General features: G+C 39.5%; 1 protein-coding gene across 2 annotated transcripts in view; it reads right to left on the reverse strand.

The window, feature by feature from the left end:
* SCML2 (Scm polycomb group protein like 2) overlaps positions 1-15,035 on the reverse strand; it is a 70,977-nt gene that overhangs the window by 42,198 nt on the left and 13,744 nt on the right. The window contains exons 3-4 of one of the 2 annotated variants that reach the window (XM_040056914.1): positions 9,212-9,280; positions 2,514-2,584 (exon numbers count right to left, since the gene is read on the reverse strand). In XM_040056914.1, the coding sequence (XP_039912848.1) occupies positions 2,514-2,584; positions 9,212-9,280 (140 nt within the window). The remainder of the gene's footprint in view (positions 1-2,513; positions 2,585-9,211; positions 9,281-15,035) is intronic. The other variant, XM_040056916.1, reaches the window with a different exon arrangement.

Below are 15,035 nucleotides of genomic sequence, written 5' to 3' on the forward strand. Positions count from 1 at the left end.
TTTAATCAATTTCTATTAGCTGAGTCTTAATTTATGGTAAAGGCTTTAATTTATTGTTCCCCAGGTAATTTTTAATTATTGCTAAATTTAAACTTTCAAAATTCCCACAGGTCACAAATTCTGCATGTAATTGTCAAATTAAGTTTCTCTCTGCTCTTTATTTTTTGGCTGGCTACAGCAGTGTATTTCTTTGCATTACACAGAGTAATAATGACATGTACAATTCATGTGTAACCCAATAAAAGTCAAATTAGTCCTACACAAAGGACAAGTACTTTAGGTTCTAAAATCTGCAAACATTATGTAGTGAGAGGATCTAACTCTGCACTTATCACTACTGCATATCACTTTGTACTTAAAGGTTGACTCCTGGAAAAACTGAAAATCTGCATATGCAAACAGTTTTAAAATTTGCTATGCACATAAATTAAAGCTCTTCTTTCCAATTCACACACTCCTTAAGCAATCCAGGTCGCTCGGATTTATCCCCATCAATGCATGTCACCTAAGCATCTCTATTCAAGGCATTATTTGGTTGCACAGTTCAAATTTCTTGAGCATTACTAGGGAAGAGGAAGGTGCAAGAAAGGCACATGGAAAGGCTTTCAAGCAGCTTTCTGCAGTAGTTACATTCCTCAGGAGCATACACTCTGATCATGGTGGTTTATGGTCTGTGGGCAAGGCATTAACTTCAGAAAGATCCAGGGACAATATACCACCCTCTGCCTCTACCCAGGAGGAGTTTGAGGTGTCTGCCTTGTGAAAAACACATACTGTGAAATTAATTTCTGGAGCTCCACTCAGAGCTATGGACCCCAGTGTTTTTAGCCACCACCTCTCACTGAAAGCAGCATGCAAGGGACTCTTTGCCCTTTATCCTCACCTGCAAAGAGCAAGCCGAGATTCAAGATCTATCATGAGCAAATGCTACCCCCCATGTTTCTCTCTCCTTATTCTCCATTCCTGCAGCTGCTTCAGACTCACTGAGCGATGGTTCCTTTCCCTCTCACTATTCCATTCGTGCTGCTTATTATTTGGGCCCCCACTGGAGGCTAGTACCATTTACAGTACAATCAAACCACCAACAGACCCTAGAAAACAATTTCAGAACATGACCAAGCCACTAAACTAGACATGCACTGCTTGTCACACCGATCACACTTCTATGAACCTGAACAATCCAATTCCTCAGCAGCTATCTTCCTAATACAGGGAGGGCACAGAGACCAAAATGAATCCTATTTAACTTTAAACACACAGGATACACCTCAGCTTGGGAAAACAGGGAGAAAGATGCCCAAAGAGATCGACTCAGTCTCTGGAGGGCTGAATAACTGGAGGTCATTAGCTTACACAAGATGGTGGATTTAAACTGCATCTGCAAATACATAACATGATGACTTAAGTTTTAGCTTTCATATTTTCCAGATTCTGTACTGCATTAGTATATAACTCTGAACTTCATATAAAGTGTTACCAAGTTCTCTTCACAGTTTCATCAGACAGAACAATCCTTTTCCAGCCTGAGAACCAAGGACACCGTTGCAGTTTCAGGCCCAAAAAGCATAAACAGTGAATTGAGCACAGCAATCTGAGAGGAAGGGATTTCATAACCTGAAGCTGTAACTGGACAATTAACCCCAATATGTAAATGAACCAAAACTTATAAAAGTGTGAAAACTCGTGCCCTGTCATCCCATCTTGGGTGTAGCCTTGGCCAGGCTCTTGTACTTGCCCAAGGTGCATCCTTTGAAGGCCTTTTTAATAAATACCTACTTTATTCCTTTAACTCTGCCTAGCCTCTGTTCTAGGTAGCCTCTCAAGGCATCAACCAAAACACCAGGTAGGGGGGAGCAAACTTGTAGGGTATAGTGGAATACAAACATACATATAGTGTAGTACATTAAACATCCTTCATTATAAATTCAGTATTTCCTTTGTATTCCCGTATATTCCATTTGATTTTGATTTTTTTGATTTTTTTTAGCACCTGTTACCCTTAAGTTGAAAGCACTCTGTTCAGAAAGAGATAAAATTAAACATATTAGAGAACCAGGAAAAAAGTGGTGACTAAACTCTACTACACATACATCTTACAGTTAGACAGAATTGAAAGAAATCTTTCAAAAATGGGACAGAGGAAAGACTCCTCTGATAATCAGCCAAATTTTTAATTCTCACTAAAACCATGGTAGCATTAAGATTATTGAAAAAAACAGAAAACATTTTTGAACACTGACAAGGCTATCTGTTTTCATTAACTTTTTTTTTTTAAGGAAAACAGAGTTCAAAGATACAATTTTAATGAAACCCTCAAAATTTTGCTTGAGGCAGAAACCAAGAATGAAAAAACTTCCGTAGCTAGCAACTGCCAAAACTGTAAGCTACTGATAACTACAGATCAAAAGAAGTCAAATGGGAAGTCGGCAAGCAGTCTAAATGTGAAGTTTTTCTAGGATCACCCTGTAAAAGGCACACATACACACACACTTGCAAAATAGTATCTGGCATACCTGTCTGAAACAATGCAGAGGGGCAGCTATTGATTCAGTCTCTTTCAGATACTCATCCCAATTAAACTGTTCTGGAAGACACAAGATAAAAAAAGACCATATACACAGTTTTTTAAAAGGGAACTTAAATTAAATGAGGATCTGAGGAAAGAAAGGGACAGAAAACCCAACCATCTTGTAGAATACATTTTTTTCAAGAGCAGAATCACTTTCAAGTGGAAACTCCACCTTTGAGATACATACAGACCTTGAAGGAGCTTCAAGAGTAATGTTAATTTACAGGGGTGAACACACAATAGGAAAAATTAATATAAACCTTCCTTCAATTTTTTTTTTCCACATGCAAAATGATCGAAGTCAGAATATCAAGATTCAATTCTCTGCACAAGGATCTCCCAAACATCCTTATAAAAATCACATTAGCCTTGCTATATATTAGTTCCCGTAACAGCAGGATTGATACAGTAACCTCATGTGAGTACTGAGATGATATATATTGAAAAACACAGACACAGGGATACTGTTGAAATATACCTTACCAATACTACCCACTAGAAAGCAAAAAGATTAGCATAGCCTTCCAACTGCATCTTTGTCTCTTTTAATCTGAAATCGCAGAAAGGTTTCTTTTTGTAGAATATCACGTAATATGGCATATATAGGTAAACATTATGGCAATGTTAGTATCAAAATCATAGTACTTTTTCCAGTGTTAATAGTGTTATTGTTTATGTGTATGGGCAACTGGATTCTGCATTTGATTTAATTAGGGTTATCAGTTTTGCATGAATGGAAAAATATGAAGAATCAACATCAAAGACATAAGCAAGGATATTAATTATTTTAATATAAAGTGTAAGAGAAAAGCTACAACGGCACAGCTAATAATTTTGTTACTAAATTATCTAAGTGAGCTCTTTTGCTTTTTTTTCTTGTTCAAGCAGCATCTTTTGGATGGTTCTGAAGAATAAAGCACTGAAGAATCCAAAATGATGCAGTGATGCCACCCAGCGGCTCAGCAACATCCTCTCACACGGCCCAACACAAAATCGTTGGGGATGATGGAGAGCTCGCTCCGGGTACGTCAGTAATTCTTCCAAAAACGCCACCGGGCACAGACACTTAAACACTGCAGTCTTCAGGAGAGAGGAGAAGCAAAGAAACGACCAGAAATTGGCAGCATCTTGCAGCACCCAAACACAGCTTCTCTGAAGGATGTGTGGCGGCTCCAACGCAGAGTCTGCTGGCAGTAGCACAGCACTCAGCTGTGCAGCTGACAATACCAAGTGCCTCGAGCAAGAGGGAACCATCCCCTGGCCTGCTGAGGTCCTGGCTTTTGGTGGAACAGATTCAAAAGTGTATGAGCCATTTGTCCTTGGCACTGCAGAAGCCATGCGCTTGTTAGCTCTGTGAGAAGTCAGTAACAAGTCAGTAAAATGTCAAAAGCTGTTAATTTGGTGGTCTGGAATATGCAGGCTGGTAACAAAGACACTTCGACACAACATCTTGGAATTCCACCTATTTTGGAATGAAAATTTTATTCACACATTTATATAGTATCACTGGTTTTGTATTACTTACAAAAGGTAGGATATATTAACTTCAACATATATTAGTATTTCAGGAAGGCAGAAATAGCTCTTCAGAGCTTTCCCCAGAAAGTAGCCTCCAGATTTGTTGCTCTTTTCATTAGCAGGTTAAAGAGGGTGCAAAAATTAAAAAATATTAACTAATAGGAGGGGGTTTATATTATAAAAATTCTTCTTGGACTAATAATAAAGCTGCCACTTCAGGTTGCCTTCTGATTTAAAAAAAAAAAAAGTTTTTAAATCAGTGCTTACCTCAGTAAATATCTAGTTCTACATAATTAGATCGAGTCAAAAGAAAAAATTACTTGTGTCCCAGCTGTTTCAGATCTGACACGATGTAAAAGCTGTAAAATGCATCATGGTCTTACTGTGTTAAGGACTGTACAAATATAGATACTTCAGTGACATCGAATTTAGCAGGAGAAACCATCGTTCACCTCCTCCAAAAAAATTAAAAAGTAACATTTCCCAAATTATCTCAATTTTAGTAAGAGGATGGTAAATTTTGTGGGATGACCAAAACTACAGAGGGAAAGAAACAGTTTTGTTTTTTCAAGGCAACATTTACTAGAAAGACACAGAAGGTGACACAAGCAGACAGCTGCAGATAAAGCCAAGAGGAAAACAACATTGCCTAGCTCTTTGCTTTAAATCCTGGCTATCAAAAAGCTCTTGCATCAAGCAAAAATGTCCTGGAGTTAAAATTAGATGCTCTCCACCTGTGAAGATACACTGTATTAAATTAGACCCACGCTCTCAGAGAAGGTGCTAATTATCATTTAATTACTGCAGTTATAGAAGCAGGAGACACATGGATGTTCGCAACATGTAAGTTGCATCCCTAGAAAGATAAGCACATTGAAAAATATCTACACAAAAGCTTCTCTGTATATTCAGAGTGCACAGTTAAAGAAGCAATTGTCTTTTACGTATTTCTAATTCTAAAGACCCTGGAAATATGCAGCTTCTGGCAACCAGAAATCCTTAGGAAAATTAGCTCATACTAAATAATTTAATGTGCATTTCTCTTCACACTCAAATCTGCAGGCTGAATTAAATAGCTTATGAAAAGATCATTATGCAACAACCACAGCTTTAAAACCTACCACGAAAGTGAAAAACAGAGCAAAAAAGAAAATTTTATGCTGAAGACAAACCAGCATATACTGGAAATGGAACAAAACAAAACCTACACCAGAAGGTAATTAGAGCTTTTTGTAAATGAAAAAAAATATTAGTTTATAACCAGCATAGGACTGAGGCTCTTAAACAAGCAACAATGATTCAAAACAAGCAGCAATGGCAAAAAGCCTGACTAATTTAAAAAATGGAGGGACCGAGTTTATGTCATGTTGCTTGCGTTACTGACACTGATCCACGGGTCAATGACCCTTCATGTTCTCTACAATGCTGTATCAATACCCTATCACTTCTTCTCAAACCTGCCAGTTCCAAAGTAACTCAAGCAAGAAGGGACCCCAGGAGGTCTCTAGTTCAGCCACCTGCTCCTCCAGGATTCCATCAGACTCAATGTGGAGATTTCCTCACCAAGGAGGAATTTTTTGTGCTCCTGCCAGTATTTGTCACTTCTCCATCCACAGTGGCTCTGAGAGAAGCCTGGCTCTGTCCCCTTCCCATCCACCTGACAGGTAGCTGAAGACAGCATGACCATCTCCCATAAGCTTTCTTTTCTTTTAGCTGAAAAAGAAACATTTCTTCTGGTTTCAGTACCAGTTTTTCGCTTACGTCTTGCATTCCGGCTCCTTTAATTTTCTGACTTCAAGGCAGCCTGCTCCTTTAATTTTTTGACTTCAAGGCAGCCTGCTCCATTACAGCAGTGCCTTCCTCGTACCGTGGAGCTCAAGACTGCAGGCAGGTCTCCAGCTACAGCGCCCCAAACGCCCCGAAGTGCGCCGGCCTCTCCCGGCTGCTGCCCGCAGGGTCCCCATGCAGGTGATGCCCTCGGCCACAAGAGCTCGCTGCCGCTCCACGCTCAGCTCCGCCTGCCGGGCTCCAGCGCCTTTCCTGCCCAGCTCCTTCCCTCCTGCGCCGCTGCAGGGCTCCGGTCTGCCCGCGGCCGAGAGGGACTCTCCATTCACCACTGAGTGGATCCTACCGGGGTCTTGCCACTCCATCTCCCCAGCACTGGCGCGTCCATCTGATGGGCAGTCCTGCCTCCCAGCCTACTGGCTACTCCTCCCCATTAAATGTTGCCCACAAACTGGTCTGGCAGTGTGCTCTGTCCAATCGTACCCGTCTGATGGTAAGACATAAAACAGCATCAGCCCGAGTACTGACCTCTAAGAAATGCCACTAGCTACCATCTGCCAGGTGGACATTGCATTGCCTGACAGTCCAGTTAATTTTTCATCCACCTATCCAAACCACACCTCATCAGTTCGGCTGAAGTAGACATGAACAACATCCACGGCTCTCTCCCGTTTCCAGAATAACTAAGCACAAAAGGCTTAGTTATTCTGGAAACAGGAACTGTCATGCACAGTTCACACTTGGCTAATCTACCTCCACAGCTCCTAACCTCATCGTTGTCCTTTACTTGCTTGGAAATGGTTTCCAGAAATATTTTCTTTATAATTTTCCTGAAGACTTAGATCAGGCAGGCCAGCATGTAATTCTCCAGGTGCGCCCATCTTGTCCTTCTTGACAGTGCGTACTGTTTGACCTTTTCCAGTCATGGGGAAACTCCCTCAATCACTACAAGTTCTCCAAAAGGAGTGAGAAGTCTCCTTGTGAAATCAGTCCCCTGCCTCAGCACCCCTGGAGCTGTCATAACTGCTGCCATGGATAAGTGAATGTCCAGTTTGGTGACGTGCTTCCCATCTTTTTTCACCATATCTAATATTCCAGTTTAGCGTAAATCAAAAGTTTTACAAAATTTTAACTGAAGATTTAAACTATGAATTGTCACTTGCAGATTGGTATAATTTAAGGTCCTGGTTTATTTAGGTTAATATAATACAGTATCACCATAGCCTAAACACTGTTTGGGCAGATGGAACAAGTCGTGTCTTCTCAGATCACCCCTAGGTTCCCTTGGGACCCATCTGAGACTTTGGACATGGAGCTGGATCTTTTCTGGTCTTCATCCCACAATCTCTCTTCTTCAAAGGTAGATTTCCTTTAAATTTCTGTTCATATATTCTTGAAAATATAGCAGCTTAAGTGTAAAGTATTTCATACTCTGTTTTATACCTTGTACCTCTTTCTGTATGTTGTGATCCTTCAGTTAGAATTTTTCTTCTCCTCATGTCTTTCTCTACTCACTTTAGTCTGTTTCTTTTTTAACACATTCTTCTCACACCTGTATCTCCTCTCTGACATTTCCTACCACACACTCCCCTGAAAACTCTGGAGAGTTCCTAGTTGCTAGCCCAAAGCATTGTATGGCATCTTTCTTCATCTAGCATCAAGAGGCTCTTTCTGCTCCTTTGCCACCAACAAGCAACAACACAGGAAGAAATTATCTCATCTGTAGAAAATCAGAGATCTTGCAGGAAACTCCTCTCTGTTTGATAGAGCTGAGCGTAGATTTCATGAGGAAGTTCAGTTCCCAGACACTAGGTTAACAGCACAGACCAAGTCAAGAACACAGAATAAAGTTTGCCTGCTTAGCACTGCTTCTCCACAAAGCTTTTTCAACACCTTGCTCTCAACTGCAGGAGGAGGCAGGGACATTTTCCAGTGACTCATGAAATACAGTTATCTTATCCACATATGAAAAGCACTTTGCTGGTGGGGGGGATGTCTTACAGCACTCCGTCTGTCATGTCAGACAACGTTATTTAAAACAGACACGTTGAGTCCAGTTTGACTGGAGCTCCTTTTACACTGCAGAAGAGGGAAAAAAAGACAAATAAACTTCCTTTTCTGGCTCAAAGTAACGGACAAATAACAAAGATGACAGGTTGCCTGCAGAGGCAACCTGTGGATTCTCCTCCTCTGGAGATACGTTTTTGGGATACAATCCAGATTAATGTGCTCTAGGGGGTTCCTGCTTGAGCAACAGGTCAGCTTAAAATGACCTCCAGCAGTTGCTTCCAACCTCAGCCATTCTCTGATGGCCAGAATCCCAATAAATGAAAAAATTAGCTCTGGCAAATGTAACAGCTGAAGGGTGTACTATGACTGGTATTGTATCTTTTATGCAAAGTCATTAACTCAATTACCCAGCTAATGTGTCAGTAATCCTGGCATGCTCGATCAGTGACTATGCTACTGGTCTCCACTGGTACCCAAGAAGAACCAGACCATCTATCAGGAGTCAGAGGGCACAGAAAAGTGAGCAGAGTGAGAGTTTAAATAATTCAGTGTCATTTTTTTCAAGAACTCCTGAAGAGATTTTGTACTTTAGTCAGTACTACTCGTGACATTTCGTACTGTCTCAGATTCAAACAAACAACATGAGCATGCAAAGGGTGTGTAAGGATGTTGCTGTTGCCTCACTGCAGCCCACAGAAGCTACCCTGACAGCAATCTCACATATACACTGCCTTATGACACCTACTGAGGATAGTAGAGCCTAAGTTAGCTAAGAATCTGGATCCTTTCTTAGACGTGTATTTTTCCGCAATTTACTAAAAAAAAAAACCCCACAAATTCCATTTTCAAATCAATTATTTAAAGTCAAATTAGTATCCCAGGCAATCTAATCCAGTTAGCAATCCTAAAATCTCAAGACTATTAAACTTAAAATCCTTCTCTTGGCACCAGGAAACACGTTAAGGAAATAGAAGGTAACCGCAGAAGAGACGTGAAACTGAGAAACACATGATGAGAAAAACAGACAAATCAGTAATGCTTTAAAAATAATAATGTTTACATAGCATCTTTGATTGTACATACAAAGAGTATTTATCTTGGCAAGTAAAACTAGCAGGTTCAACTCGAGCAGTTTCAACCATCACTTTCTATACCAAAACATACCCTCCTAACAACTAGACAAAAGCAAAGGTATGTTTTTAACTACCCACCAGTAATAACCCAAGAGATTCCAACAAGGAAAAAAAAGATCAGAAAATAGTACAATCCAAACACACACTTTTTCTTTTAGAGTACCTTAACTAATAACCTGACAGCTGCAATACCTACCACTTTTTAAAGATGTGTTGTTTGCCTGCTGATTCTTTCCATTTTTCTCTTTTTTAAAATTCTTTGAATCTAAAAGACAAGATTCCATTGCATAATAAATGTAATATTCTCATCATAACGGTGTCCAGCATAACACAGAATGCTTTCAAACAATACAGAATATCTTACTGACTTTATTTTATTAATTTCAGTGCATAATCAAAAATGTATCTATACTCTAAATTTAATCACTGCACTATTTTCCATTCAAAATATATTGAAAAGTACAGCATGAAAAAGCAGAGCTTTTGACTACTTTATATCAATTATTAGAATAAATCTAGTTGCAGAATACGGAGTATCAACTCCATAGATAGCAATCCTGTCCTATTTTTTAAATTTAACTTCAACCTACACACAATTTGAGATCCTAAAGATCACTGGATATCTTTATACATTTTATTACACAGATCACTGTGAACTGAGAAACAAGGAAAAAGCCAAGCCCATCCTAAAACCATATTTCTGAGTTAAAGATTTCATTCTATATTGAAATTCTTTTATATTCAATATTCTCAATATAAAATTCTCAAATACTCAAGGTGGCTATCTCATTGCACATATCAGTTATTTAAAATAATCATTCAGGAGAATCTACCTTCTCTATCATTAACCTTGGCACACATTCAGAAAGAGGTCTTCCATATTTCATTTTTGATGATTTCAGCATGTATGAGAGACACAGAAGAACCAGGCAGTTATAATGGAGAAGACTTGAGAGAGACAGTCCCACTCATTCCTTTTAAAATACATTGTTTAGTGACCTGCTTTTGACACTCGTGGACTCGAGTGCAATTCAAATATGATACTGACCTGACAACAAAAATGCAAGTACATTTTCAGATTTGAAAAGCTTTTTTGTTTTTACCAAGATCTACATAGGAGAATAACTCTCTTGGTCTGCAAATGCCTCAGTACTGGGAATGGGGCTGCTCCTCTAGTTCTGCTTGTGCCTAGCTCACAGCCTGGATTATCCCACTTAGCCTGAACTGGTACAGGTGAAGGGAAGGCTCACTTTTACTGCAAGATTGTATTAGCAGCTGATTATTAGTTGCTGTATTCACTCGCTTTTAAGTCTTCAGCTATTGACTGGCTTGCTCTTGAAATAAAAACACTCCTGACCTAGAATGTGAAGCATTTGGTGACAGAAACACTTGAAATACAAAGAGTTTTTCTGCAGCAAAGACTAAGCATTAACAGTGTTTATTTTCTGTAAGTAAAGCATTTCTTGAAACATACTGACAAGCAATGTGTGGTGTTCAGCACTTCCACTTCACAACTTTCATTATCAAGGAACTGCCAAGTAATGCAAGAGCTGAGTCATGACAATCTTCTGTCACTGGTCCCAAAATCCTCCCCTACTTAGTGCAGAGAGGATCCATCCACGTGGCTCTGGGCTCGGCAGGATGTGATGCTCCATTGGCTGGAGCACAGCAGTGGCCAGGGCACCCTTGGGGGTGGCCAGGCAGGGCCTCGCCATCCAGAGCCTCCCCATCACTCTGTCCAGGAGCTGTCAGGGGGGTGGCACTGGGGGCAGCCCCAGCCCTGGGTGCCATCCCAGGAGATAGGCTGGGGCTGGGATGGGACCCAGGGCTGGGGCTATGGTGATCCAGAGACTGGCCCTGCTGCAGCATCACTGGGGCAGGGGCTGACACGGGGTCCTGGGCAGGGCAGGTAGAGGTCCCAGGTGAGTCAGCGTCATTAAAGCCTATCAGTGTACTCAGGACCAGGACACCTTCCAAAATCAATGCACAGCTACGTAACTGCTCAAAACACACTGCAAAAATAGCACTTCTTTCTCCTAAACCAGACATGGGCAGAACTTCAAGTCCTTTGAAAAGGAAATAAAATGCTATGCTTACGCCTTGACTTTATCTTCTTTCTTGACTTACATGCCCTTTCTTTTGGAAGAAGTTTGATTTGGAAAATTTTCTATTATATAGGTTCCTGAAAAAAAGATGCTTATGAAGGTCAACTTCAGATGGAACTGCTGAAATTATGTGCAACAGCACCCACAGAGCATTACCTAACCCCAGGGCTTCCTCAGCAGTAGGGCTTTAACTCACACAAGTGGATACCCTACAACTACCTATGGGAATCTCAGAAGGGATAATGCTAAAACTAGTTCAGCAACACAGAAAAGATGCAAGGCTAACGTTCACCTTCTCCATCCTACAGGTCAAAATATATTTCAGCCAGCCTATTTGGGACTGAGCTGAATCCAGCTAATTTTCTACTGGGAGGTAACAATCAATAGCAGGACCTTTTGCCATGTTCTAAAATCCCAGTCAGGTTTTCCCACAAACAGTCATGGTACTATTGCAGGCATCAGGCCGTCAGCTTTCAGAACAAGTAACTTCCCAATCTGACTATGTCCAAAAGGGAAATCAGCAAGTCTCTTATGGGGAACTCCACTGAAAGTAGTAATAACTGCTCCCTGCAAACACCCAAAGCTTGAAAGGACAGAGACATGAAAGGGTATCTACCCAACAATGCCAGATTAAAAACAAGATGACAGCCCTTCATTATGAGAGATATCAAGGACAGGTGAAAGAATGTGAAAAACTGCAGCCTGGACACCATATGTGTTCTTGCTGACAATCACTGCATGAATTATTTATTCCCTGTACCAGATAGCTTTAGCGCCTCTTTCAAAAATACCACAGCAAATATGAAAGTTCAAACAAAACACTCTTGGCAACATATTTTCCTTATCAGCCATTAGAAAACTACATGAAAAGAAGATATGACTACATTAATGAGAAGTGGATTTCTCAAAAGCAATTTAAACAACTATTTCATTTGAGGTGAAGGCACTTTCATTCACAGAAAACACGAAGCACTGTCACTATCACTCGTTTTTGAAGGAAATCTGCTGTTTAAAACACACAAATAAATCTAACCCAGCATATGCAGAAGCATCCAAGAGTAAGTCTGAATAAAACCAAGATTGCTTTCAAAGGATCCCCGTGCTTTTATGTATTCCAACTTTCTCCAGTGGGAAGTTGGGAATACCATTACAAAGCTGAAGTGTTTTGTGTAAGCAGATGCAAAGCTACTAGCAGTAAGAATTACCAACCCATTTCCACATGGGACACTATGCACCTACTGCCACCCCAGAAAACCTTCCCCCAGTCTGTATTTCACAGTCATCGCTTCCCAGCCTGTATTTCCTAGCCTTGTTCAGGTGTGCTTTTTCCAATGTTGGCAGTTAAGGTAGTTTATTTATGGTTTAAAATTATGGTTTATTTAAAAAAAAACTATAAAGAAAGCAAGATTTTATTAAAACCAATTTTATAAATATTAATATTTTATCAACACAAGGGGTTTTTTTAATGCATGCCAATCTACGTTTGAAATTTTGGTATTTTATATTTTAATAAATTTAAATGATCTTCCAAAGATCACAGAAAAAAATTTAGCCAGAAGGCTATTATTCAAATCACTGGGCTGAACAAGATGACTCTCTACATATGATCCTTACCTTGCATCAAGCTTTGGTCAAGCTTTGAGGTCAAACCTCAAAAAATGAGGTAAAGAAAGACATAATATGTACCTGTGAATAATTGTACAGGTACAAAGAGTATTTTCTTTTCGTCCCCTTGTACATTCAGCTCCTAGCCACATTCAATGGCTAATTCCTTGAACCCTGAAAAATTGATTTGAAAATAGGAATTCTATTTATATACTGGAGACAGAAGAGACTTATTAGTCCTAGAGTCTTGAAGCTCATGGTAGCAAAAAAAAAAAGGTCAGCTTAATTTATCATCTATCTTCCCCTGTCCATTTTTAAAGGGAAAACTTTCAGTTTATTTCTCAATGTAAAACACAGTATGTGTTAGATCATTTGCCAAAACAAGAAATAGAATGAAATTCTGCTTAATCAAATGGACTTAATTAAATGCTAAAAAAACTCCCTAAAAGAAAATGAAGAACAAGATAGAATTTCAAAAAAAGTTTTGAAAATTATGTAATACATATAAGTACATAGCATTTATATATTTGCTATATATCTATATATATTTAGCCTATACCATGTACAGGCTAAATACCCTGTGAAAGATTTCTTTCTTTTAGGGTAGCAAGAATAGCAGCATATACTAAAATTTTAAAAGCAATACATTCTATTGTTCACCAACTATTTATCTTCTAGACTGCACTTCATAAGCTAAAGCTTTAGATACAAGCCAAGATTAGAGTAAGATTATTTAACATAGTGCTTTCTGCTCACTGATTCAAAACTTCATGTGTTTACATTACTCCCACCCTATCTGTAACCACAGAATTTTGCCGATAAGATTACTCAACAGAAGACAGGCAAGAGCAACCACATCTATCACTTAAGAAATTAGAGACAAAGGGGAAAAAAAAAAAGACAAAGCTATCCTGACTGACTTGTGAATACCAAATTAAAAAAAAAAAAAAAAGAGAAGACAGAGGTAAAGATAATCCTGGTGACCGATGTGTATTTCCTGTTACAAGCTCCCATACTGAACGCCAGTTTCTTGCCTGAGACGCTTTAAAACTCTGCAATTCTTTCTAGAAGACATAACCTTTAAGCAAACTAGATGATTGTTTTGTCTAAGTGATGGCAAGCATCATGTCTTTTAACAGTAATAGTTTCCATCCCAGAATGGTGTGCTACATGGGAAGGCCTGTATGTGCTGTCTTCTAAGATCTGTTATTTGTTCATGTCCAATGAGGGGAAAATGAAGTTCACAGTCATGCTTTCAAGACTTCTGCAGGTATCCCTCAACCACCCTTGAAGTCTTCCACTCTTCTGGCTGTTCAAACCACGACAGGATACCACTCTTCTCAAACAAACCCCTTGTCTTTTCCTGGTGTATGTGAAATTCCTTTGGGTGACAAAAACTTTTGCTCTTTCCAAGCCACACAGTTACTCACCCTCAAATGAAGTTTACTAAAACAAGCCCAAGACTTACATTGCTCAGGAAGGGGCCTTCTTCTCACTCCCTGCTACTTTCAGTTACCTTTCACCATGCCTCAGTGCACACAGTTGAGGATATCCAGATGGAGTGAATATGAAATTTCTCCTTTCCTTTCTTTTTGTGGTTCCCTAGAGAGCATTTTATCTTATCTGCTTGGAACAGGGAGTCTCTTTGACTATATTTAGACAACAGCCATGCAGAAAATCTTCAAGAGAAGGAGACAGACTTCCTCCATAAACTCTTGGTGCAACAATTAAACGGATGACTCCTGCCACTACAGAAAATCTATTCTAGCAAAAGACAATTATTTACCAAGGGAACACACAAGCACATAAAGCAGCTTGGGTTGAAGGTGTAAAGCTCAAGGAAAGTACAAAAGTGCTAGTAGCCTTTTATGGGGGAGGACTACCAGTCTGGAAGCTGCCAAAGCAGCAGCAACGTGGTTTCAGACAGTAGATTTTTTGCTCCTCATGTTTTTTCGTTACACCAGCTCAAACATTCTTGTTTCTTCTTAAGTCTCACTCTCTATTTTAGGTCTGAACTTACAATTATCATCTGCAGACATGACATAGCAGAAATCACACCTTTGCGGTACACCGTGTACTTGCGGATAAATTCCTTTTAAAATGTTCATTTTAACTTCAAGAGAAAAATGCTAATGCCATTCATTGTGATAAAATTTGATTATCTGTACTACTTAGTTATCATCCTGCTAAATTATAGGCACCGCCAAAATAAAGCCTTACATTTTACTTCATAGCATATCTAGACACATTCCTCAATTTCTGAGCGCAGTAATGGTTTCAAAGCTGTCACAGGACAGAATTCTTTTCATT

This window comes from Hirundo rustica, chromosome 2, assembly GCF_015227805.2.
Source record: "Hirundo rustica isolate bHirRus1 chromosome 2, bHirRus1.pri.v3, whole genome shotgun sequence".
In the NCBI taxonomy this organism is placed as follows: domain Eukaryota; kingdom Metazoa; phylum Chordata; class Aves; order Passeriformes; family Hirundinidae; genus Hirundo; species Hirundo rustica.